At 41.2% G+C, this 27,500-nt stretch overlaps 1 protein-coding gene across 3 annotated transcripts in view; it reads left to right on the top strand.

Moving 5' to 3' along the window:
* Nucleotides 1–27,500, top strand: part of TTC39B (tetratricopeptide repeat domain 39B) — a 159,740-nt gene that overhangs the window by 34,575 nt on the left and 97,665 nt on the right. For 2 of the 3 annotated variants that reach the window (XM_070375920.1, XM_070375918.1), the window contains exon 2: nucleotides 13,283–13,317. The exons of the other annotated variant lie outside the window; for it this stretch is intronic. In XM_070375920.1, coding sequence (XP_070232021.1) covers nucleotides 13,283–13,317 — 35 coding nt within the window. The remainder of the gene's footprint in view (nucleotides 1–13,282; nucleotides 13,318–27,500) is intronic. 3 annotated transcript variants of the gene reach the window in all.

Raw genomic sequence — 27,500 nt, 5'->3', positions numbered from 1 at the left:
TTTTAGTAGCATATTTGTTATCTTTAGTCTTTGCCTGTCTCCCTTAGGGCAAAAAATAATATGATTATCTTCATCATTAGCATCTCCATTATTTAAGAGTCTTAAAGAAATAAACACTTATTAAAAACTTGCTGTCACTTAAATGCACTTGCATGCATTTTTGCTACTCAGAGTGTTACAAATGAAGATGAAAATGATTTAGAAAAGCTTTAGCAGTGATGCAGCACCCCTCATTCCTTTTCCTCACTTCTCTGTTCTGTGTCCAGGATCCTCCATCCTGCTGGGGGAAGGAAGTCAGATTTCAGGCTCCCCACCCAGCAGGGAGCAGGCCCTGGAGTGGTGGGTGGCCTCTGGAAGGTTGCCCCCGGGGAATCTCTCACCTAACAAGGTTAGTCCATTTGCTGAATTGCAGAATGAAACTGCTCAAAGTAAAGACCTCTCATCTCAGGACAAGGGTTCTCAGCTAGCCAGTCTTCTAACAATTATCTGCTAATAGTTTTTGAAGTGCAGAGTACTGTGTTGGGTTATAAAGTGAATTCAGGAGTCAGATGGCTCTTGACTGCAGCCAGAGTCAAGATAGGCTCTTGAGAAAGTGAGGTTCTGTTGGAGGCAGCATGTACTTAGGAGCCAGGTGTGGCTCAAATAAACATTTATTACACTTATGCCCAAGAGTAGTGGCTCCTCAGGGTTGGCCCTAGCATAGGAGCTGGGGAGGCTGATGCAGCAGTCTTTAAGGATGGAACTAAATGCTGAGGCTTTCCGCTGAGCACATCTCTTTTGTCAGCAGTGTGAGTTTTCTTGTGTTGTTGTTGTTGTTCAGTTGCCCAGTTGTGTCTGACTCCTTGTGACCCCAGGTACTGCAGCATGCCAGGCCTTCCTGTCCCTCACCATCTCCCTGTTTGCCCAAGTTCATGTCCATTGCATTGGCCATGCCATCTGGCCATCTCATCCTCTGACGCCCTCCTCTCCTTCTGCGCTCAATCTTTCCCGGCATCAGGGACTTCTCCAAAGAGTCATCTGTTCACATCAGATCAGATCAGATCAGTCGCTCAGTCGTGTCCGACTCTTTGCGACCCCATGAATCACAGCACACCAGGCCTCCCTGTCCATCACCAACTCCCGGAGTTCACTCAGACTCACGTCCATCGAGTCAGTGATGCTATCCAGCCATCTCATCCTCTGTTGTCCCCTTTTCCTCCTGCCCCAATCCCTCCCAGCATCAGAGTCTTTTCCAATGAGTCAACTCTTCGCATGAGGTGGCCAAAATACTGGAGCTTCAGCTTCAGCATCAGTCCTTCCAGTGAATATTCAGGGTTGATCTCCCTTGAGATTGACTGGGTTGATCTCCTTGCTGTCCAAGGGACTTTCAGGAGTCTTCTCTAGCACCACAGTTCAAAGACATCAGTTCTTTGGTGATCTACCTTCTTTATGGCTCAGCTCTCACAACTGTATGTGACCACTGGGAAGACCATAGCCTAGCTTATGTGGACCTTTGTCAGCAGAGTAATGTCTCTGCTTTTCAACACACTGTCTATGTTTGTCATTGCTTTCCTGCCAAGAAGCAATCGTCTTCTGATTTCATGGCTGCAGTCATCATCTGCAATGATTTTGGAGCCCAAGAAGAGGATTTTGTCACTGCTTCCACCCTTTCCTCCTACTGTTTGCCATGTAGCAATGGGGCTAGCTGCCATGATCTTAATTTTTTTTAATATCTAGTCTTAAGCCGGCTCTTTCACTCTCCTCCTTCACCTTTAACAAAAGGCTCTTTAGCTCCTCTTTGCTTTCTGCCATTAGATTTTGGAAGACCCAGCAGTGGCCACAGGACTTAAAAAGGTCAGTCCTCATCCCAGTTCTCAAGAAGAGTGGTACCAAAGAATGTGCTAACCTAACCATAGGACAATTGCACTCATCTCCCATGCTAGTAAGGTCATGCTTGAAATCTTGCATGCTAGTCTTCAGCATTATGCAAACCAGAACTTCCAGGTGTCCAAGCTGGGTTTAGAAAAGAAAGGGGAACCAGAGATCAAATTGCCAACATTTGCTGGATTATAGAGAAGGCAATGGAATTTCAGAAAAACATCTATCTCTGTTTCATCGACTATGCTAAAGCCTTTCTTGTATTACTTTCCTTAAACTGGAAGGACTCTGGATGCGTCTCTGACTGTATTTCTTTCAACTGGACCCCACATGGTGTATGGGCTTCTCAAGTGGTGCAGGGGTACAGAACCTGTCTGCCAATGCAGGGGACATAAGAGATGCGGGTTTGATCCTTGGGTTGGGAAGATACTCCTGAAGGGAAGACCATGGCAATCCACTCCAGTATTCATGCCTAGAAAATCCCATGGACAGAGGAGCCTGGTAGGCTGCAGTTCATAAGGTTACCAAGGGTCAGACATGACTGAAGTGACTTAGTAGCAGCAGCCACATGCTGCACTTACCTAGTGGTGCAAAGTTTCAGGGAGACCAACTGTTGTAATCACTGGGGAAGTGAAAACCAGCAGTGGTGAAGCACTGGGAAGTTGATGGTGAGTTTAGAGAAGCAAACACCAGAGGTAGAAAAATCTTGTTATGCTCTGTGAGAAATGCATGAAGATGTACGGATATTTAGTGTTGGATGGGAGACTGTTGACTAGCAGTTCCCTGCAGATCAGGTGCCAAACCTAGCGGTCCTGATGGGAATCCATTGAGGAAAGGAGCGGATATGACTCTCATAAAGATATAAAGTGGACATGTTGAAACTTTTATTTAACTCATCACTGAGGGAAACCAGTGAGATGGTAAACTGATTCACGGACTGTTTGTGGAACTGGATATTTATAGACTTCAAACAAGAACAATGTTAGCTTAAGATCCCTAGGCTACAGATAAAGCTGGATAGTGTCCTACAGGGTCATAAAACTGTAATCTTTGAGGTTTCCTTACCATTCCGAAATCTGCACATTAATAAATAATCTCATAGTATCTGGCTTCTGTTCAGTTCAGTCACTCATTTGTGTCCGACTCTTTGTGACCACATGGACTGCAGCATGCCAGGCTGTCCTGTCCATCACCATCTTCCGGAGCGTATTCAAACTCATGTCCATTGAGTTGGTGATGCCATCCAACCATCTCATCCTCTGTTGTCCCCTTCTCTTCCCGCCTTCAATCTTTCCCAACATCAGAATCTTTCCCAATGAGTCAGTTCTTTGCATCAAGTGGGAGAATCAAGTATTGGAGTTTCAGCTTCAGCATCAGTCCTTCCAATGATTATTCAGGACTGATCTCCTTTAGGATGGACTGGTTAGATCTCTGTGCTGTTCAAGGGACTCTCAAAAGTGTTCTCCAACACCACAGTTCAAAAGCATCAATTCTTTGGCGCTCAGCTTTCTTTATAGTCTAGCTCTCACATCCATACATGACTCCTGGAAAAACCATATCTTTGACTAGATGGACTTTTGTTGGCAACTAATGTCTCTGCTTTTTTAATATGCTATTTAAGTTGGTCATAGCTCTTCTTCCAAGGAGCAAACATCTTTTAATTTCATGGCTGCAGTCACCATCTGCAGTGATTTTGGAACCCAAAAATAGTCTCTCAGTGTTTCCACTGTTTCCCCATCTATTTGCCATGAAGTGATGGGAACGGATGCCATGATCTTCGTTTTCTGAATGTTGAGTTTTAAGCCAACTTTTTCACTCTCCTCTTTTACTTTCATCAAGAGGCTTTTGAGTTCCTCTTCACTTTCTGCCATAAGGGTGGTGTCATCTGCATATCTGAGGTGATTGATATTTCTCCTGGCGATCTTGATTCGAGCTTGTGCTTCTTCCAGCCCAGCGTTTCTCATGATGTACTCTGCATAGAAGTTAAATAAGCAGGGTGACAATATACAGACTTGACGTACTCCTTTTCCTATTTGGAACCAGTCTGTTGTTCCATGTCCAGTTCTAACTGTTGCTTCCTGACCTGCATATAGGTTTCTCAAGAGGCAGGTCAGGTGGTCTGGTATTCCCATCTCTTTCAGAATTTTTCACAGTTGATTGTGATCCACACAGTCAAAGGCTTTGGCATAGTCAATAAAGCAGAAATAGATGTTTTTCTGGAACTCTCCTGCTTTTTTGATGACCCAACAGATGTTGGCGATTTGATCTCTGGTTCCTCTGCCATTTTTAAAACCAGATTGAACATCTGGAAGTTCACGGTTCATGTACTATTGAAGCCTGGCTTGGAGAATTTTCAGCATTACTTTGCTAGTATGTGAGATGAGTGCAATTGTGTGGTAGTTTGAGCATTCTTTGGCATTGCCTTTCTTTGTGATTGGAATGATAACTGACCTTTTCCAGTCCCGTGGCCACTGCTGAGTTTTCCAAATTTGCTGGCATATTGAGTGCAGCACTTTCACAGCATCATCTTTCAGGATTTGAAATAGCTCAACTGGAATTCCATCACCTCCACTAGTTTTGTTCCTAGTGATGCTTCCTAAGGCCCACTTGACTTTGCATTCCAGGATGTCTGGGTCTAGGTGAGTGATCACACCATCGTGGATATCTGGGTCATGAAAATCTTTTTTGTATAGTTCTTTGTGTATTCTTGCCACCTCTTCTTAATATCTTCTGCTTCTGTTAGGTCCATACTATTTCTATTCTTAATTGTGCCCATCTTTGTTTTTTTTTTTTTTAATAGCACAGACTCAAAATTTATTCTGTTATAATCTCTATCAGATCAGATCAGATCGGATCAGATCAGTTGCTCAGTCGTGTCGGCTATAATTTATATTAAATAACAAATTGAAACTATTTTGTGTTAAATAAGTTGTACAATAAATGACATTTGTTCAAAGTAAAAAAAAAATCCTTCTCTAAGCTTTTATAATATTCTGAAGTATCAGATAACTTAGTCTGACAGTTTGCTGCCGCTGCTAAGTCACTTCAGTTGTATCTGACTCTGTGCGACCCCATAGACGGCAGCACACCAGGCTCCTCTGTCCATGGGATTCTCTAGGCAAGAACACTGGAGTGGGTTGCCAGTTCCTTCTCCAATTGTGCCCATCTTTGCCTGAAATGTTCCCTTGGTATCTCTGATTTTCTTGAAGAGATCTCTAGTCTTTCCCATTCTATTGTTTTCCTCTATTTCTTTGTATTGATCACTGAGGAAGTCTTTCTTATCTCTCCTTGCTATTCTTTGGAACTCTGCATTCAAATGTGTATATCTTTTCTTTTCTCCTTTACCTTTAGCTTCTCTTCTTTTCTCAGCTATTTATAAGGCCTCCTCAGACAACCATTTTGCTTTTTTGCATTCTTTTTCTTGGGGATGATCTTGATCACTGCCTCCTGTACAGTGTCATGAACCTCTGTCCATAGTTCTTCTGGCACTCTGTCTATGAGATCTAATCCTTTGAATCTATTTGTCACTTTCATTGTATAATCAGAAGGGATTTGGTTTAGGTCGTACCTGAATGGTCTAGTGGTTTTCCCTACATTGTTCAATTTCAGTCAGAATTTGGCAATAAGGAGTTCATGATCTGAGCCACAGTCAGCTCTTGGTCTTGTTTTTGCTGAATGTATAGAGCTTCGCCATCTTTGGCTGCAAAAAAAATAATCAGTTTGATTTTGATATTGACCATCTGGTGATGTCCATGTGTAGAGTCATCTCTTGTGTTGTTGGAAGAGGGTGTTTGCTATGAGTGGTGTGCAGTCTTGGTAAAACTTTGTTAGCTTTTGATCTGCTTCATTCTGTACTCCAAGGCCAAATTTGTCTGTTATTCCACGTATCTCTTGACTTCTTACTTTTGCATTCCAGTCCCCTATAATGAAAAGGATATCATTTTTGCGTGTTAGTTCTAGGTGGTCTTATAGGTCTTCATAGAACTGTTCAACTTCTACTTTTTCAGCATTACTGGTTGGGGCATAGACTTGGATTACTGTGATATTGAATGGTTTGCCTTGGAAGGGAACAGAAATCGTTCTGTTGTTTTTGAGATTGCATCCACTTACTGCATTTTGGACCCTTTTGTAGATTATGATGGCTACTCCATTTCTTCTAAGGGATTCTTGCCCACAGTAGTAGATATAAGGTCATATATCTGAGTTAAATTCGCCCATTCCAGTCCATTTTAGTTCACCGATTCTAAAATGTCAGTGTTCACTCTTGCCATCTCCTGTTTGACCACTTCCAATTTGCCTTGATTCACTGAACTAACATTCTAGGTTCCTATGCCATATTGCTCTTTATAGCATCAGACTTTACTTCCATCACCAGTCACATCCACAACTGGATGTTGTTTTTGCTTTGGCTCCGTCTCTTCATTCTTTCTGGAGTTATTTCTCTGATCTCCAGTAGCATATTGGGCACCTACTGACCTGGGGAGTTCATCTTTCAGTGTCCTATCTTTTTGCCTTTTCATACTGTTCATGGGGTTCTCAAGGCAAGAATACTGAAGTGGTTTGCCATTCCCTTCTCCAGTGGACCACATTTTGTCTGTATTCTCCACCATGACCTGTCCATCTTGGGTGGCCCTACATGGCATGGCTCATAGTTTCATTGAGTTAGACAAGGCTTTGGTCCATGTGACCAGTTTAATTAATTTTCTGTGATTGTGGTTTTCATTCTGTTGGCCCTCTGATGACCCAGAGGATGGTATGGGGAGGGAGGAGGGAGGAGGGTTCAGGATGGGGAACACATGTATACCTGTGGCGGATTCATTTTGATATATGGCAAAACCAATACAATATTGTAAAGTTAAAAAAAAAAAGAAGAAGCTTATGGAATCTTCCTGATGGGAGAGACTGACTGAGGGGGAAACTGGGTCTTATGGGCTGGGCTATGGTCAGTTATACTCTAATGCAATTTTCTGTTGATGGGCAGGGCTGTGTTCCCTCCTTGTTGTTTGACCTGAGGCCACACTGTGGTGGAGGTAGTGAAGATAATGGCAGCCTCCTTCAAAAGGTCCCATGCACGCACTGCTGCACTGAATGCCCCAACCCTGCACCAGGCCACCACCGCCCCATGTCTCTGCCGGAGACTCCTAGGCGCTCACGGGCAAGTGTGGGTCAGTCTCTTATGGGGTCACTGCTCCTTTCTCCTGGTCCTGGTGTGCACAAGAGTTTGTTTGTGCCCTCTAAGAGTCTGTTCCCCTAGTCCTGGGTAAGTTCTGGTGGCTCTTTGGTGGTGTTAATGGCGACCTCCTCCAAGAGGGCTTTTACCATACCAGGTCTGCTACATCCAGACCCCCTGCCCCTGCGGCAGGTAACTGAGGACCCGTACCTCTACAGGCGATGCTCTGGCTCTAATCTGAGAGTAAATAGCCAAGTCAAACACAAGGACATCATCTGAGAGAATTCAAGAACCCTTGGGAGGATTTGTGCGACAGTCTGCAGTATTACCTCCAGAGATATGATGCCCCCTTCTCTCCTCCGCTTCTCCACTCCTGCCCAATTGCCTTAGTTCCAAGTTTTGGATGTTTTTCTTAATTAACATTAAAAAAATACTTTGAAGTTAAATCTGGAGTTGAATCTCAGTTCCTTCACTTACCAGCTGTGTAATATTGCTCAGGTAGTTACCTGTGACTGAATTTACTTGCTACAAATTGGGAGGAGCTTTGTAAAGTGCCTGACACATGTTAGGCACTCATTTAATCTTAGTTCTTCTCTTTGTGTGTCAGTGGTGTTCAACTCTTTGTGACCCCATGGACTATAGCCTCTGTCCATGGGGTTATAGCCATGGAATTCTCCAGGCAAGAGTACTGGAATGAGTAGCTTTCTCTTCTGTAGGGGATCTCCCCACCCCGGGATCCAACTGGGTCTCCTGCACTGCAGGCAGATTCTCTACCATCTGAGTCACCAGGGAAACTCCTTTTCTTTTTTTTAAGTGAAAAAAAAAAAAATCACCTTTTGTCTGGTCTTTAGAGACAAAGTTTTCTTCCTCTTTTTATCCTTCTCTCTTGCTTTTTTTCTATTTCTCTTTCTCATTTCTAGTTTATTAGAATAATATCCTAGAACTCTGGTGGATTGTCTCTGTTATGTGGAGGCATTGTATTAAATTTTTATTATTCATCTAAATGGAAAAAATGATTTTAACATTATTTTTTAATTAAAAAATTTCCCCCAGCTTTGTGAGCTATAGTTAACCTATAACATCGTGTAGGTTTAAGGTGTGCAACTTAATGATTTGATACATGACTGTATTGTGAAATGATTACCATACTAAGGTTAGTTAACACATCCATCTCACATCTCACATCATGAGAAACGCTGGGCTGGAGGAAGCACAAGCTGGAATCAAGATTGCCAGGAGAAATATCAATAACCTCAGATATGCAGATGACACCAGCCTTATGGCAGAAAGTGAAGAACTAAAGAGCCTCTTGATGAAAGTGAAAGAGGAGAGTGAAAAATTGGCTTAAAGCTCAACATTCAAAAAACTAAGATCATGGCATCTGGTCCCATCACTTCATGGCAAATAGATGGGGAAACTGTGGAAACAGTGGCTGACTTTATTTTTCTGGGCTCCAAAATCACTGCAGATGGTGACTGCAGCCATGAAATTAAAAGATACTTATTCCTTGGAAGGAAAGTTATGACCAACCTAGACAGCATATTAAAAAGCAGAGATATTACTTTGCCAACAAAGGTCCATCTAGTCAAGGCTATGGTTCTTCCTGTGGTCATGTATGGATGTGAGAGTTGGACTATAAAGAAAGCTGAGTGCTGAAGAATTGATGCTTTTGAACTGTGGTGTTGGAGAAGACTCTTGAGAGTCCCTTGGACTGTAGGGAGATCCAACCAGTCTATCCTAAAGGAAATCAGTCCTGAATATTCATTGGAAGGACTGATATTGAAGCTGAAACTCCAATCCTTTGGCCACCTGATGCGAAGAACTGACTCATTTGAAAAGGCCCTGATGCTGGGAGGGATTAAGGGCAGGAGAAGAAGGGGATGACAGAGGATGAGATGGTTGGATGGCATCACTGACTCAATGGACATGGATTTGGGTGGACTCCGGTAGTTGGCGATGAACAGGGAGGCCTGGTGTGCTGCAGTTCATGGAGTTGCAGAGAGTCAGACACAACTGAGCGACTGAACTGAATTGAACTGAACTGAACACATCCATCATGTCACATAGTCATAATTTGTGTGTATGATGAAAATTTTCAATATCAGCTCTTTGAACAGTTTTCAAATATGCAGTGCGGTATTGTTAGCTGTGGTTTCCATGTTCTACAGTATGTTTTATTTAGAGAAACTGCTGCATATGATAGGGGCTTCACCCATGACTCAGGGGTAATGAATCTGCCAGCAATGCGGGAGACGTGGGTTCGATCACTGGGTCAGGAAGATCCCCTGGGGGAGGGCATGGCAATCCACTCTAGTATTCTTGCGGGGATAATCCCACAGACAGAGAGCCTGATGGGTTGCAGTCCATAGGGTCATAGTCGGACATGACTGAAGCAAATGAGCACTTCAGGCACATACTGCATATGATAAAGGGAGAGGTGTTACTCAAATTAAGATGATTTCTTACTGGATATAACTTAGTGTTTCTTGTTTTGAGATGGATTGTTGCTGTTGTTCAGTCACTAAGTCGTGTCCGACGCTTTGCCACTTTATGAACTGCAGCATGCCAGGATTCCCTGTCCTTCACTATCTCCTGGAGTTTGCTCAAACTCATGAGTCAGTGATGCCATCTAACCATCTCATCCTTTGTCACCCCCTACTCCTCTTGCCCTCAGTGTTTCCCAGGATCGGGGTCTTTTCCAATGAATCAGCTCTTTGCATCACGTGGGCCGAGTACTGTAGACTGAGCTTCAGCATCAGTCCTTCCGGTGAATATCCAGGGTTGATTTCCTTAAGGATTGACTAGTTTGATCTCCTTGCTGTCCAAGGGACTCTCAAGAGTCTTCTCCAGCACCACAGTTCAAAAGCATCAATTCTTCGGTGCTCAGCCTTCTTTATGGTCCATCTCTCACATCAGTACATAACTAATGGAAAAACTATAACACTGAGATGGGTATAGGGGTATTACTTGTTTAAGTGTAAATATTAGCCTTATTTCTTTTTAAAAGGAGAGCTGGACTTCTGAGCTATCTTTCCTGAAGCCCACTCCATGTCTCTGTGCCTGCTGTGTGCTCTGTTCTGGGTTGAGGTTTGTGAGGAGGGGGTCAGGTGCACAGAAGCTCTCAGGAGCATGCTCTCTGCATCCCCCCTTCCTGGTACAGGTCGGCCTGGGTGGGGTTAACAGGAATGCTGGAGGGACCATGAGCTGGTGTCTGGCACAGGTAAATTTAATTGGTCATCACAGCTAGAATTGGGTTCCTGGAGAACCTAGTCTTTCACCTTCTCTGCAACCCTTCAGATGGTAAACTGGGCTGTGATTCAAAATGACAAGGTTGGTGATGCCAAGAGCCTCTTCAGACTTTTGATTTGGAGAAAGGAGTCTTTTCTTAGAAATTTTTATATAGGCCAGAGAAGCCTATACATTGGCTTAGGTTCTGTTGCTGGAGGGCCAGCTCCTTTTTCTTTCAGTGGCTGGTTTATGAGCTTCTGTTTTTGCTCCAGTCATTAGTCTCTGGAGACTGAGGAATAAGATGGAATTGCCCCTGACTCCACCTCCCTTACAGAGTATGGTATGAATGTAGATCAATAGATCAGGGTTCCCAAATTCTCAACTCAGTTCTGCCACTACTTAGAATGTCTCTTCTTTTTCGTATTTACACATTTTGTTTCCTGCCTGCCTGCAGAGTCAGTATGTTGTATGTGTTTTGGTCGCTCAGTTGTGTCTGAGTCTTTTGCAACTGCATGGACTGTAGCCCACCAGGCATCTCTGTCCATGGGATTCTCCAGGCAAGAATACTGGAGTGGGTTGCCAAACCCTTCTCCAGGGTCTTACCGACCTAGGGATTGAGCCCTAGTCTCCTGCATTGCAGGCAGATTCTTTACCATCTGAGCCACCAGGGAAGCTGTAGTATGGTGTATACATTGTTCAGTATTAATAATCAAATGAGAGAAAAGCTCTTGGGTCCTCTTTCTTCATATCTGTGTTATAGCTCTAAATGAGGTGATGTGATCACTGCCTTGATGGCCCAAGCTCAATTCATTCATTAAGCAACATCTATCTTTTGAGCAACAACTCTGTGCCAAGCCCTGGTGATTTCTATGTAGATGTGATAAATGAGAACCTGCCCTGATGGAGACAGATTGTAACCACATAAACAAATGAGATGATTAGAGATTATGATATTAAAAATGGTATTGAGAATGAAAGAAATCAGATGATGGGAAAATATTAGTATGCTGCTATTCTTAGTAATTTTAATTTGGTTTATTAGAGGATTTGAAAATGGAAAGATGACAGTGAGTCAGCCATAGGAAGAGTTGAGTGAAGAACATTCTAGGAAAGGGACATGCAGAGAGGCATGGGATGAGTTTGGCTTGTGCATGGAACAGAAGGACAGACTGTGGCTGAAGTGGAGTGAGTAAGGGGGCCAGTGGGCAGAGGGGTAGTCAGAGGCTGGCAGGGTCGTTTAGGGGCTTCATAGATTTTTGAGAAGGAATTTGAATTTTATTTTTCTTTCAGGACTCTACCTTGTTCTTTTTGAAAATTGAAATATAGTTGATTTACAGTGTTTCAAGTTTGTATTATATAGGTGTCCCTTGTAGCTCAGTCGGTAAAGAGTCTGCATGCAATGCAAGAGACCTGGGTTTGATTCCTGGGTTGGGAAGATCCCCTGGAGAAGGAAATGGCAACTCACTCCAGTATTCTTGCCTGGAGAATCCCATGGAGCCTGGCAGGCTACAGTCTATGGGATCTCAAGAGTTGGACACGACTGAGCAACTAAGCACACACTCTTCAGTCTCACTCAACCCAGAAGCACAATGAAACAAATAACAGGACTAAGCACACAACACAAGTTTATAGCAAAGTGATTCAGTTTTATATATATATATATATATAGGCCTCCCCTGATGGTTCAGTGGGTTAAGAAATTGCCTTCAATGCAGGAGACACAGGAAACATGGGTTCAATTGTTTGATTAGGATGATCCATGGAGGAAGAAATGGCAGCCCACTCCAGTATTCTTGCCTGGAAAATTCCATGGACAGAGGAGCCTGGTGGGCTATAGTCCAAAGGGTCACAAAGAGTCAGACATGACTGACTAAGCACCCATATATGTGTGTGTATATATATACACACACACACACACACACGCACACACATATATTGTGTATATATATTCTTTTTCAGAAACCTTTTCATTATAGGTTATTATAAGATATTGAATATTTCTTATACTATACAGTAGGTCTTGGATGTTTATTAAATTTGGATTTATTCTACATGCAGTGGAAAGGTTTTAAAAAAGTCTAAAGCAGTAGTATGATGTGAGCTTATTAAAGAAGAGAAAGAGAAGAGTAACTTCAGCTGTTATGTGAAGAATTGAATGGCAGATGTGAAGCGTGGGGGCAGGGAGGCCAGGATGGTCCTGTGTGTGGCTGTGGAAATGGTGGAAGGAATGTGAGGGAAGGAGGCTTTGAAGATTCGACTAGGTTATAGTGGGTCCCAGATAACTGGATGAGGAGCTTGGATTTGATTTTTGCAGCTATGAGGGAACTTTGTGTATGTGTAAGTTTGTGTGTGAGTGTATGTGTGTTTCTAAGTGTGTGTGTCTGTGAGTTTACGGGTGAGCTTGTGAGTGTGTGAGTCAGTGTGTATGAGTGTGGGGTGCATGTGTGGATTTGTAAGCAGATGTGAGTGTGCATGTGTGTGCAACTTTTGAACAGACCAGTGGCATAAAGAAAAGGCTGCCCTCTATGCTGTAGAGAACAGTCTGGCGGCAGGGAGACTTGCTGGGTGGGTAGTGGGGTTGGATATTACACAAAGACCCAGGGGTGCTAACGTGGCCAGCCAGGGAGAAAGACGTGACTGAATCGGGCAAGTCCTGTTATTTGTCTCATTGTGCTTCTGGGTTGATTGAGACTGAAGACTCCTTTAGAGGAGTCAGTTTCTTCAAATTAGCCCAGTTTGATTGCTAGCTGAGTATTTTACTAGTCTTATTTAAAAAAAAACAAAAACTTATCTAAGTTAAATCTCACTTACATCCATGTGCTTGATTTCTCTGAAAGGAGTTACATTAGTGAGCGTTAAGTGGAGTGGTTCCACTGCAGCCCACCCAAACTCCCCACTCTGTTGCTGGGAGGCATGCACACATGTGCTTGGGCACACGCGCATGCATGCACGCGAGCACACACAAGTCTCTTTTATGTTTAAAGTTCTTGATTCCTGAGACACTCATTGTGTTTTTTGTTCCCCCAGGACATCTTTGAAGATGCTTTGGAAACCCTCTCTGTGTAAGTAGTAACGTAATAAAAACGTATATAGTAGAGAAAATTGATGGTTTTCTTTTTAAAAAAATAAATATTTCATTCTCATTTTTTTGAGTATAGTGACTATCGTTGGAAAAATTCAGTTCTCTATAATTTAACATTTAGGATGTGATTAAGCCAGATTTCTTGTAACCTTAAACTAAAATAAAAGAAAAAAGTTTTCCAACAAATTAAATTTTGTTTACAGCTAACCCTTTTATATTGGAGAAGGAAATGGCAACCCACTCCACTATTCTCGCCTGGAGAATCCCAGGGACAGAGGAGCCTGTTGGGCTGCTGTCTGTGGGGTCGCACAGAGTCAGACGTGACTGACGCGACTTAGCAGCAACCCTTTTATATCTTGCCCATATTTCTTTACATGATTGGCCTCATACTGTAGATTTTTGCTTTTGGTTTGCACTTAGTTTTATTATAAGCATTTCCTATATGCCTATATAATTTTTGTAATGATTTTAAATGATGTCATATTAGATCAAATGGAACACTACAGTTTACTTATTCATTTCTCCTTAGACATTTAGTAAAACTAGGGAATATTTTAATATGTATAGTTTTGTTATATTTTTGAATTGTCTCTGAAAGTTTTAACTTCACCAATGTAGGATTACTGGCTATAAAAGGGATGACTATTTTTATTGCTCTTTATGTGATATTTTTCAAGTTGCCTTTGTGTACTAGTCAACTCAGGCTGCCATAACAAAATACCATGGGTTGGGTAGCTTAAACAGCAGAAGTTAATTTTCTCACAGTTTTGGAGCCTGAAAGTGAGAGATCGGGTTGCTAGCATGGTTTGGTTCTGGTGAGAGCTCTCTGCCTGGTTTATAGATGGTCACCTCCTCGTGTCTCCACAGGTAGAGAGAGAGAGAGAGAGAGAGAGAGAGAGAGAGAGAGGTCTCTAGGTGTTCTTCCTATAAGGGCATTAGTCATGAGGACCCCACTCTCAGGATCTGATCTAAATCTAATTATCTTCCAAAGGCCTCATCTCCAAATGCCATCACATTGGGGATCAGAGCTTCAGTATGTGAATTTTGGGGGAATGCAATTCTGAGATGGTTAGATGGCATCACCGACTTGATGGACATGAGTTTCAGCAAGCTTCAGGAGTTAGTGATAGACAGGGAAGCCTGAGGTGCTGTAGTCCATGGGGTCGCAAAGAGTTGAGCGACTGAACTGAATTCAGTCCACAGCACTTTCAAAAGAATTTTATCTTTTGAATTTTATCTTATTTTAGCTATGAACAATGTGTATGTGTAGCATCATCATCCCTAGGTATTATTTGAAACCATTTTTCTGCTTAAAAAGTGAAAAGTGTTAGTCGCTCAGTCGTGTCCAACTCTTTGTGACCCCGTGGACTGTAGCCCGCCAGCATCCTCTGTCCATGGAATTCTCGAGGCAATAATATTGGAGTGCAAAGCCATTCCCTTCTCCATAGGAACTTCCTGACCCAGGGATTGAACCTGGGTCTCTTGCATTGCAGGCGCTTTACCATTTGAGCCATCAGGGAAGCCCTTTGCTACTTTAGTGATACCTAATTGTTTAGTTAAAATTTTTTTTTTCTGGGAGTTCTCTCGTGGCCTAATGTTTAGGATTCCAGGCCTTCACTACCATGGCCTGGGGTTAAGCACTGCTTGGGGAACTGAGATCCCACAAGCCATGTGGTATACCCCTCCCACCCCGCATTTTTTTTCTTATCATCGTTGTTTAGTCTGTTGCATTCCCTTATGTATGAATTCTAGTCTTCTCTTGCCTATTTAACTTTTTTCTCACTGTTTCTCATACATACTTATCAACTTACAAATGTATATACACTTTCATCTTTGGTTCTATTTGCTACAGATACTTTCCCTTAATTGCTATTTTTATGTTAGAGTTGCACATTTTTTTATTGTCCAAAGTTTTTAGTGTTTGTCATCGAATATATATGTGATTAAAAAGAACTTAATTGTGATTAGGATTTAAAAAAATAACCTTGCTACTGTGCAATAGTTGCAGATTTACAGAACTATTATGAACATAGTATGGAAAGTCCTATATATCCCACACTGGTTTTCCCTGTGATTAATTTCTTACATTAGAATGGTACGTTTGTCACAATTAATAATCTAATATGGATATGTTGTTATGGCTAAAGTCCATACTTTATTCAGATATCTTTAGTTTTTATGTAGTATCCTTTTTCTGTTCTTGGATCTCATTCAGGACACCACATTATAATTATTTGTCCTGTCTCTGTAGCCTACTCGTGATTGTGACAGTTTCTCAGACTTTCCTTGGTTTTGATGACCTTATCAGTTTTGAGACTACTCATTTGTTTTGTGGAATATCTCTCAATTGAGACTTATCTGTTTTTTTTTTTTTTTCCCTCATGATTAGACTGAGTTCATGTATTTTGGGGAGGTAGACCACAGATGTAAGGTATCATTCTCATCACACTATATCAAAGGTACATGTTATCAACCTGGCTTACTATTGTTGAGGCTAAACTTAATCACTTGGCTTGAGATAGTGTTTGTCAAGTCTTGCCACTGTAATGTTACTTTTCCTCCCCTTCCCTTTTCATGCTGTACTCTTTGGAAGACAATCTGCTTGTATAATTTTAAAAATTACTTTTAAGGTGAGTGCATTATTTGCCATCCAGAAATCTTATTCCACTCTGCTGCTGCTGCTCTGCTCTGAGCATTGGCAGGAACTGAGCTTGAGGTGCATGGTTGACTGAAATCCAGGATGTAGAAAAGGGTCTGACTATGGGGCTGGTTACTGGAATTCACAGTGGAGGCTCTGCTGTTCCCAGTGAGAAACTGGAACACTGGACACACATCAGAAATGGGTTCAGGTCTCAGAGATGAAAATAGGTCAAGCTGGTATAATTGATGTGACCAATGGGCAATACACATTAAAACTTGTGTTTCCTTGAATTTTCACTGGTTGTGTTAAACTGGCAGCGGCTTTACCTCTGGGTTTGAAAGGCATTGTCAGCAATTTCTAACACTGACTAGTTTTTAAAAAATCAAATTATAGAGAAACAAAAACCTTCTGAACTTGACTTCTGGTTTCTGGCTTTGCATGTAAAGAGCTTGAAGTCACCACTCTGTCCTAACAACAAGTAAAGAGCTTAACAGACTTGAAAAATCCACAATTCATTTTGGAGCCAAAGGAAAGGGGAGGATACAGGGCAGATCCCAATGCCCAATACTAGAGGGTCAGAAGGGCAAATACAGGGAGTATGGTGTACGAGCCAAAGCTGGGACTGGAAGACCTCAGCTGTGATGGATGAATTGGTGGAGGCTTAGTGTAAACAACTCTGGGAGTTAAGAACCACAGGGGAATCTCTCATGTGAAGCCCCCTCCCCTCCTAATGTGAGATTTGCCTCTAGAAGCTCTACCAGATTCCCACAGTAAACAGAGGAGAAAAATCCCTTTGGGCATCCTGCAGGGTAAGGAGAAAAGGAACATTCTGAAATATACCAGAGTTGACTGTTCTTAACAAGGCCTACCCTCAGGGGAGAGTAGTTAACCAGAGTCTAACTGACCTGGGAACTCCAGCCCACTCTGGCCATCCTGTCCCATCTACCTGAGAAGAAAAACTGAGAAACACTTGAGCAGTTCCCAGTCCAGAGGCACAGGCTCCCTTAAGGACTGTGACCTAATCATAGGAGTGTCAGTCGTTTCCCCTCCCCACCCCCTCACCACCATGTGACCACAGGTTGATTTACAGCAGTTCCTTTTATCATGTACATCATATTTAACCACCAAGAAAGATTACAAGGCAGACCAATAGGCAAAAAACACAGTTTGAAGAGGCAGAGTAAACATCTAAACCAGACATAGCAGGGATGTGGGGGTTTCAAACAACTATGGTGAATATGCTGTGGGCTCTATGGGTGAATAGAGAGCCTGCCTGCAGGAACAGATAGGCAGTGTGAACAGAAAGATGGAAGTCATAAGAAAGAACCAAAAAGAAATGCTAGAGATCTGAAAACACTAACAGAATTGAAAGCTGCCTTTGATGGACTTATTAGACTGGACATGGCTGAGGAAAGAGTCTCTGAGCTAGAGGCTAGAGCAATATAATCCTGAATGAGCTTAGTCTCTCAGTCGTGTCCGACTCTTTGCGATCCCATGGACTGCAGCCCACCGAGTTCCTCTGTCCCTGGGGTTCTCCAGGCAAGAATACTGGAGTGGGTTGCCATGCCCTTCTCCAGGGGATCTTCCCAACCCAGGGATCGAACCTAGGTCTCCCGCATTGCAGCTGGATTCTTTACCAATTGAGCTGAATAGAATCCTCAAAAACTGAAAAGCAAAGAGAACAAAGACTGATTAAAAACAGAACAGAATATTCAAGGACTGTAGGACAAGTACAACAGATGTTGTATGGAAACACTAGGAGGAAAAGAAAGGAACAGAAGAATATTTGAAATAATAATGTTTGATAATTTCCACAATTAATGTTAGATACCAAACCATAAATCCAGTAAGGTAATAGATCACTGAATAGGATGAACACCAAAAAGTAACCTCTTGATAGATCTATCACCTGTAAACTACAGAGTAGCAAAGATAAATTCCTAAAATAAAAAACACACCTTACCTCTAGAGGAGCAAAGTTAACTTCTCATCAGAAACCTGGCAAGCAAAAGAAAGTGGAGTGAAATATTTGTGTTTAGAGAATTAAACCACCAACCTAGAATTCTGTACTCTGTGAAATTATCTTCAAAAGTAAAGGAGAAATAAAAGCTTTCTCAAGCAAACAAAAATTAAAGCAATTTGTTACCCATAGATCTGCCTTATGAGAAACACGAAAAGAAGTTCTATATAGAGAGGGAAAATAATATGTAGAACGTCAGATCTACATAAAGAAAAGAAGAACATCAAAAAAGGAATAAGTCAAAGTAAAATAAAATACTTTTTCATATTCTTAATTGATCTAATGGATAGCAGTTTGTTGAAAATAATACCAACAGTGTATTTGGTTATATATACTTATGTTTATATATATATACACACAAAAGATATATATATATATATATACACACACGCACTTGTCTATGCTCACATCTAAGTGAGATGAATGAAAACAGCGATACAAGCAATGGGAAGGAGGATAGTATTGTCTTGTTATTATAAGGTACTCACACTACCTGTGAAGTGGTACAGTATGTTTGAATGCAGACTTAGATGTAAATGTGTATTGCAAACTCTAGGGCAACCACCAAAAAAAAAGTAAAAAAAGAAGTAAAGCTGATATGCTAAGAAAGGAGAGAAAATGGAGCATATGAAATGTTCAATCAAAACAATATAAGGCAGAAAAAGAGTGGAAGACAAGAATAGGAACAAAAAGTGAGGGCTTCTGCTGCTGCTAAGTCGTTTCAGTCGTGTCCGACTCTGTGTGACCCCGTGGACTGCAGCCTACCAGGCTTCTCCATCCGTGGGATTCTCCAGGCAAGAACGCTGGACTGGGTTGCCATTTCCTTCTCCAAAAGTGAGGGCAAGAAATAAAAATAGTGATGAACATGGTAGATGTTAATCCAGCTATATCAATAATCACTTTGAATGTCAGTGGTCTAAATTTACCAGTTAAAAGACATTATTAGAGTATCTCACAAAGTATAGTCCAACTATATGTTGTTTACAACAAAACCCATTTTAAATAAAAGACACGTAGAATAAAAGTAAATTGAGAAAAAATATACCATGCTAACAATAATCATCAGAAAGCAGGAATAGCAGTACTAATTTTAGACAGAGCAGACTTTAAACTAAGGAAAGTTATCAGGAATAAAGAAAGGCATTAGCTAATGATAGAGGGGCCAATCTCCCAAGAAGGCATAACAGTTCTTAGTGTGTAGATACCTAGCAACAGAGCATCAAACTACATGAAGCAAAAATAGAATTATTATATAAGGAGAAATAGATGATTTCATTACCATCATTGGTGACTTCAACTCCCTTTTTCAGAAATACACCCAGCAGGCAGAAAATTTTAGCTGAACTAAAAAAAAGAAATCCCTGAACTTAACCCAACTGAAGTTAATTTAGATCCCCATCTCATGCCAACCCCTACATTGCCAGCACACTATTCCAACACCATTTGCTAAGTCTGTGAGTAAAAGAAAATGTATGTATGATGCCTCCTCCATCAAGTAATAAACTCATTAAACTAATAACGCTCTGTTTCTGGGGGCTTTCTCTTTCGGTCCTTTGATCTGTGTGTCTTTGTGTTTGCGCAAAACTATTCTTTTTTTTTTTTTGCACAAAACTATTCTATCTGCTTTAGATGTTTCAATATTAGTATGACTGGTTCTCAGGAGAATGGCCTCCAAAAATGTCCTGTGACAGAGATGTTTTTGATTCGTGACTATCAGAAACCCACGGTGAACTCTGAAAATGTGAAATTCCTGGGAAATTTGTATGTCTTGGCTTCTTTTATCTGACTGTCAACCATGTATTACGTTTTTTCCTCTCATCTTGAAAACAATAGTTTTTTAATGCTACCTCACTTTCTGGTTATCTAACATTTTCTTTTCCATTCATTGCCTCTTTCAGCCTGTCTTCAGCTGTTGCCAGCATTGTTTGCTGTTGTTGTAATTTTGTATTGGGGTGTAGCCCATTAACAATGTAATAGTTTCAGGTGAACAGGAAAGAGACACAGCCCTATATATACATGTATCCATTCTCTGCCATGCCAATATTTTTTTACTTCCAAATTTAACTTCTCTGTCAGCTCAGTCTTGTTCAGTTTAGCAAATCCAAAGGCTTCTCTGTTCTAGAACTTGCCTTGTTCTTTTAGGTTTCTGATGTGCATTATTACCTGTGACACCCTAGACTGTTCCTTAAACGGTTTTGTGTATCCTTTTTGGTGTTGCCAAAATGTCCTTGGTACCCACTTCTCTCACCTTCGTGTAGCAACACATAATAGTAACATTTTACCTAATAGAGAACCTTACCTATTTAAAGTAGAGTCCAATTCCAAAAAGGGTAGCCAAAGTAGATCTTCAAGCTCTAAAAATCTTGCCCTTAGTAGAGACTTCCATCTACATTGACTTCCCATTTACAATGAGACTTCCATTTACAATGAATGTGACTAGACTTATGCTTTTTAGTATAACTTTGCTGGAGTCTTAGGAGGTATGGTGAGAGGGTGGTTTTATATTTGTTGATAGTAATATACTATTACTATATATAACAGATATAGTTATTTGTTGATAGTAACAAAAAATGGCAGAGAAAGAAGAAAGTAAGTACGATGTACAATCATAGAACTCCAAAGCACAGCAGTGTGGTTTTACTTTGCTCGGGTACACACGCTGAGATGTACCTTTCTGGAGAGTCAACCCCTTGGATTTGACAGTGAAATTGATTACCAGTTTCAGCTTCATTTACTACCTGGTGGACCTGTTGGGACAGTTTCACTGAGTCTCAGTTTCTTCATGCGCTCACAGATTTATTGAGGAGATAAAATGAAATTCAATTTAAATATTATAATGTGTATAAACAAAGAGTAGGTGCTCAGTACTTTAAATATCAGTACTTTACTGCTCCCCTATCCTGCTCACTGTCAATCTCCACTGAGAAAGTCATGTTAATAATGCTGTCTCTGAGACATTGGAAAAAAGTTATATCTAGTATATTCTATTTAAGAGGATAGAAACATGTGTCATATATGTAAGAAAATTTCAAAATGACTAAAAATGTTTCCAGATAACATTTGAAAGTCAGTAGGTTGTACTTTGGGCTTCCCTGGTAGCTCAGACTGTAAAGAATTTGCCTGCAACGCAAGAGACGTGAGTTCAATCCCTGAGTTGGGAAGATCCCCTGGAAAAGGGAATGGCAACCCAATCCAGTATTCTTGGAGAATCCCATGGACAGAAGAATCTGGTGGGCTACAGTCCAGGGGTTTGCAAAGAGTTGGACACGACCGAGTGGGTAACACTTTAACTTTCACTTCGGATTCCCAGGTAGCTCAGTGTTACAGAGTCCGCCTGCCACTGCAGAAGACGTAGGAGACGCAGGAGACTGAGGGACTGAGCACACACATGCTTTATTTACAGGGAAAGCTCTCTTGGATGTTTCTCTGTATTCCACAACATAGAGTGTCATGTTCTGTACCATCTCTCCTGAGTTATTGACCCTTTCTGAAATTGAAAATATTACTGAAGAAATCTGTTATTCTATATTTTTCTTTTAACCTACTCTGTATGTTTTCTCTCTGATTACAAGTATATGTTAACTGTAAAAAATTCTTAACTGGTTTTTATGTGAACTTTTATTTTGTCCTAGTTTTAGGGTTTCCCAACACGTATATTTATCATGCCATGACATTTCTTTTGTGATCTGTTAGCTGCTAAACTCGGTAGAGCTCTTTTTCCTTATGCTGATCAAACTACATATTTTGATTTTATGTGCAGATAGCAATGCTTCAGCCTCGCTGTAGGAGGGTGTGGTCCTCTTGCCAACCTGGTGATTAATTTCTTCCTGTGAATATTTTCTCCTGAATTTGTAATGAAAAGGTGCAAGTGAACAGATGAGGAGAGGCTTCAAGTGTTTCCACTAAAGAAAACTTACCTCCTACTCTCCTTTTCTGCTTAGTTAATTCACTACCACAGATGTAGTCTTTCCTAGTTCTGGATTTTTGTGGTAACAATTGTAATAACAACTATTTTGGAAAGTTGTTAGATTTGCTAGCTGGTAGATCTTAATGGAGAAGGCGATGGCACCCCACTCCAGTACTCTTGCCTGGAAAATCCCATGGACGGAGGAGCCTGGTATGCTGCAGTCCATGGGGTCGCAAAGAGTCTGACACGACTGAGCAACTTCACTTTCACTTTTCACTTTCACGCATTGGAGAAGGAAATGGCAACCCACTCCAGTGTTCTTGCCTGGAGAATCCCAGGGATGGGGGAGCCTGGTGGGCTGCCGTCTATGGGGTCGCACAGAGTTGGACACGACTGAAGCGACTTGGCAGCAGCAGCAGCAGCAGATGGTACAAACATCTCTAACATTTAGAACTGGAAGGAAAATTAGATTTAAAAAAAAAAAACAGTGACACATTGAGCATGTCCTTTCTGAAAATTAAAATTGCTTATGAAGTTTCTGACTTATTTGCATAGGAGGTCATCTCTTAGGGAGGAACCGTACTTTAGTCCCATGTAATGGTCAATAGAATTTTGCTAGAAGGTTAGCTCTGCCATAGTCTCTGGCTTCTTGATTTAACAATTCCACCCTGGTGTGTACTTCTTGGTGCCCTGATGACTGGGTATTCTTCATGCCCAGGACAACTACTGTATCTGACAACATAGTGGTGGGTGTAAGTAAAGTCTGTTCATAAATTAACTGTGATATTGATTTTGGGTGGCCTCAGCCTGCAGTGGCTTGAAGCAAGGTTTGTGTTTCTGGCCAGATTGAGGTCAGCTTATGGCAGACAAGGTTCTGGCCCTTTGGCTTTGTGTAAAAAGAATTCTCACAAAGATGGAAAGGAGTGAAACAAGTAAAGTGTTTATTAGGAGGAAAGAGTACAGTATGTGTGGATAGACACACGGGCAGACAGAGAGAGCCATGTCCTCGTGGTAGGTTGAATCACTTTTATGGGGCATTTCTTTCAGCTTTTCTTTGGCCAGTCATTTTGCTTTGCCTTGTTCTGAGTTCATATTTGGTATATCTCAGGATCCTCCCATATGTACATGCATCTCTCAGTCAAGATGGATTCCAGCGAAGAGGCCTATGGGTGGCCTTGGCATCACTCTCCATTTGACCCCCAAGGAGCTTTCTAGGTCTTCTTGACTTTGAGAATAAGAAATATGTGGCCTCTTATCTCTTATCTGGGTAGGCCCAGCCTTCTGTCCTGCATTCGAGAATTGACATTGAATATCGAGAATATAAAAAAATATTGATATTTTCGAGTTCCTGTCCACAGGGAAGGAACTCCAGTTGCTCACTCTGGGCAGGGGTGGGGAGGTTCTGTCTACCTCCTGCCTCAGTATGACATGTGAAGAGTAAGTAAAATGTTCCAGGGGTTCCAAAGAGAGCTGTTTTCCGATTGGAGGGTTGGAGTGACTTGCATTGGTTTTGAGTTTTGAGTGCTACAAGGGTTACCTGGGGCCCTGTGGACATAAGCAGATTTGGGTCACCCAGGATCCTGGCCTCCACGGAGTGAGGAGAGTAGACTGACCACTTGGACCCAAGTGACTTGGTGGTGTTTAACCTCTTTCTTATGTAAACTACAGTTGGCAGTGGCCCCAAAATCTAATTTATTGGAGGAACTGGTTGGGTACTAGAAAATCAAGATTTTCTTATTATGATAGTTTAGAGAAGTCAGGGAGGCATCAAATTTGTGTGCCAAGACTGTTAGGACAGATGCAAGTTTAACATATTTTCAGCAGTGTTCTCTTATATTCCATAGCACCTTGTTAAAATGTTGACTTTACCCCTATATAGGAATCCGTAGGTGTTTTGAGCCTGGAGGCAGTGTGAATGCTGTGGGATGTGTGTGTTCACATGCAGCAGCTACGGTGAATTTGCTCTTACCTCTAGAATTTGAAAGAGGCAGATGTGTTTAGCCGGGTGATAAAATGGTTACAATAGAAATAAAAATATTTTGTAGCCTAGCATGTCTCAGGGACTTCCTCCTTCTTCACACCTTCTCTTTTGAATCACAAATTGTAAATTAGAATGAGATAAAGCTTTTAAGGCAACCTGGTGGGCTCCATCAGTTTAGATCAGTTAATAATGATGCAATAGGTTGATCTGTTTTTAAGGTTATTAAAGGTTGAAGTTTGGTGAATGATAGTTGGAAAACATCTAGTTAATATTTTCTTCATAGTGGGTTAAATTATAACTAGTATAACTTCAGGCCGAGTTAGATGTATTTTCATTTTTCTGTGATCTTTTCTTTGACCCAACTTCCCTGTCTAGATAATCCAAGTGTTGCTTAGGTTTGGAGGGGCCTCCCTACCCACACCTCACCTGATTTTTCTTAACCTAGATTGCTCTTTAATTATTTTATTGGATCCAAAATGCCATTGACATCGTATATACCACTAAGGAAGGAAAAAACACAGTGGAGAATTTTATAGGTGACTTTGCATAAGAGAAGGGAAAAATAAAGTTGGTATATAAGAAGACACAGTAAGAAACTATGTGTATTTCAATCTTGGTACTAGGTAAGGAGGGGAAAATAATTCTCTTGAGATTTTCTGCCCTGGAACTTTTAAAAATAGCTCTATTGCATTATAAATTTATATCCCATAAAATCTTTTATATTTACAGTTCGTTGAAGTTTATTATATTTATAGAACTATGTACAACCATCATTACAATCTAATTAAAAAAAATCATCATCCAGAAAAGAAACCCTTTAGAGTCACTTGCCTTTCTTACTCCTACTCCTAGGCAACCACTAATCTAATTTCTGCTTCTAGATTTGTCTCTATAGACATTGCATAAAAATAGGATCATTCACTGTTTGTTCCTTTGTGTCTAAAAGTTTGAAGTTTATCTATGTTGTAGCAGGTATCAGTACTTCATTCATTCTCTTTTATGGCTGAATAATACTCAACTGTGTGGATATACCACATTTTGTTTGTCCATTCATAAGTTGATAAACATTCGGGTTGTTTCCAGTTTTTGGCTGTTATGAATAACACTGCTATGCACAACTGTATCCAGTTTGTTGTTTGGACACCTGTTTGCAATTCTCTGGAACACATACCTAGGAGTAGAGCTGATGGACTGCATGGGAAGCCTGTGTTTATCTTTTCAACACTCTCAGAATGTCAGTCACAAGCTCGTTTGTGGTCTGAATATTGGATACCAGTGTGGCTCAAACACCTTCAAGCAGGTCATAAATCATGTGTTATAGAGTCAGTGGAATATAGAAAATGGAAATAAATTTCACTAAAAAGCCCAGAGTGAGCAGTATCCCCAGGTGTCTTTTTCCTGCACTGAATTGCTTCTCTGTGTATTTTCTTTTGTACTATTAGGTCGTCTTTAGTGGCCTGCTCTTGTATTGGGACCTTCCAAAACAGGAAGTTCTTTGTATAAGGCTACTAGGGTAGAGTGTTTGTATCCATATTTTAAGCTAAGGCTTGTATATTCTATTGGATTGGCCAAAAAGTTTGTTTGGGCTTTTCTGTCTGATGTTACGGAAAAACCCATGAACTTTTTGTTCAGTCCAGTATGAATGCTCCTTTTCACTCTAAGGAGGAGTGACAGGATTTCCTAGCTTAAAGGGAATATTCTTAGTGATCCTTTGGTCCAGTTGTCTCATCTTACCAAGGAGGCCCAGGGGAGAGGTAGGAGACTTGGTAGTGTTGGTGGCCAAATGAGTGGAAAATGACCTGTGAACCCTTATGAACAGGGCCTTTGTCATTGTGATTGCCCTTTCTGCAGGCTCAGGAGCCTCTATCATTCAACCCCAGGTAGACACCCAGGATATGTTTGCAAGTCAGAGAAGCTCTGTTCCCAGTACTGACTTCCTTACCTCCTCCATCAGTGACCTTCTGGACATGACTACTCTTCTGTCTGGCACTATCTTATTAGTTGGAATGGGAAATAGGCCCCATCCTTGCCTATTGATCACTCACTCGGATATATCACAAACACCTTAATTTGTGTGTTCCAAACTGAACTCTTGACAGCCGCCTCCCTCATCCCTCAGAAACCTTTTCCTCCCCATCTTCTCCATCTTTGTAAATGTCTCCACTCATTTGCTCAAAGCAGATGCCTGGCTTCAATTCCTTCCCTTTTCTTTAACTTCCTTCTACCAGGTCTGATGATTTCTACCTCCCACATATATTTCCCATCTGTTCACCTTCTCTCTCTCTTTTCTCTGTTACATAGTTTGAGGTACTGTGGGGTCTGCCTGGGTTACTTAAAGAGCCCTGCCCGCCCACACCCCCATGTGTTTTCTTGTCTCCTTTGTTCTCTAGTCTGACACCCTCCCAACTTTATCCCATCCATTGTCCATGTAGCAGCCAACGTTTCCTGATTTAAAATTTTAATACGACAAATTTCAAACGTGTAAAAAATAGAGAGGATGGTCAACTGAGCTCTTATGTACTCACCATTTACCTTCAACAGTTGTTAACTCAAGGCCAATCTTATCTCATCTGTAATCTACCTCTAAATATTTCAGTATGCACTTCCTGAAAACAAAGACATGCTCTTACTTAATTACCATTCAGGTATCAAGGTCAGGAAATTGTGCTGAAACAGAACTATTATCTAATCTATAAGCCTTTTATGGCACTGCTGTATCTGTATTTTAGTATGCGTATAAAAGATAGGTCTTTTAAAAAAAAATCACAAGGCTGTTGTCACACCTAAAATAAATTAACGATATTCATCAAATATCCTGTCAGTGTTCAAATTTCCCCAGTGTCTCATAATTTATTAACAGCAGGTTCATTTGAATCAGGACAGAGTGATCCTTTTAGAAATTCAATTGAATGATGTCATTTTTTTTGCTTAGAATCTGGGCGTGAGTCTGCTTGTCTCTTAGGGTGAAGATTCCCAGTCTACCGTAGCCCACAAGGCTTGAGATCAAGGTCAGATCCCCACACCCTCCCTCCACTTGGTCAACTCCCACCCTCATTCTCTGCCTTGAGCCGGAAGCCTCTTTCAAGCTAGACCTCTGCTGCCCTAGGTTTGTATGTCTGACGTCTCTGACCAGAGCAACTTCCTGGCACTCCTCCCAGTTCTTCCTGGTCATCCTCAGCTCTCAGATGCTCTGTCCTCCCACTGTGCCTAATGACTCCACCTGAATAGGTTACTCCTCCTTCATTCCTCTGTCCTGGCAACCTGTTTGTTCCTCTCACTCCATTTCTCATATTTTGTAGCTTTTTTTTTTCATTTGTTTTCTGACCACCTGTTTCTCTGAACTCTTTAAGTTCCATCATGGTGCATCCTGTACCCAAGCACAATGCTTGGCCTATAGCAGAAGCTCAATATATATATTTGTCGAATTAATAAGTTTGTTGAATTAATGTACTAATCAAAAACCGTAGATGAATATTCAAAGTAAACTGCAAGGATTTGAAATGCGTTAAAAAAATCCAGCCATCATTTTTTGAGAACTTAGGAAGTATCGGGCACAATAATATTGCTGTGATTGTTCAAAAGGAGAATGAGTTAAAGGATCTTTTGGGATGTGT

Source organism: Bos mutus, chromosome 8 (assembly GCF_027580195.1).
Source record: "Bos mutus isolate GX-2022 chromosome 8, NWIPB_WYAK_1.1, whole genome shotgun sequence".
NCBI classification, from domain to species: Eukaryota; Metazoa; Chordata; class Mammalia; order Artiodactyla; family Bovidae; genus Bos; species Bos mutus.
This window is presented reverse-complemented; position numbering and strand designations above follow the sequence as displayed.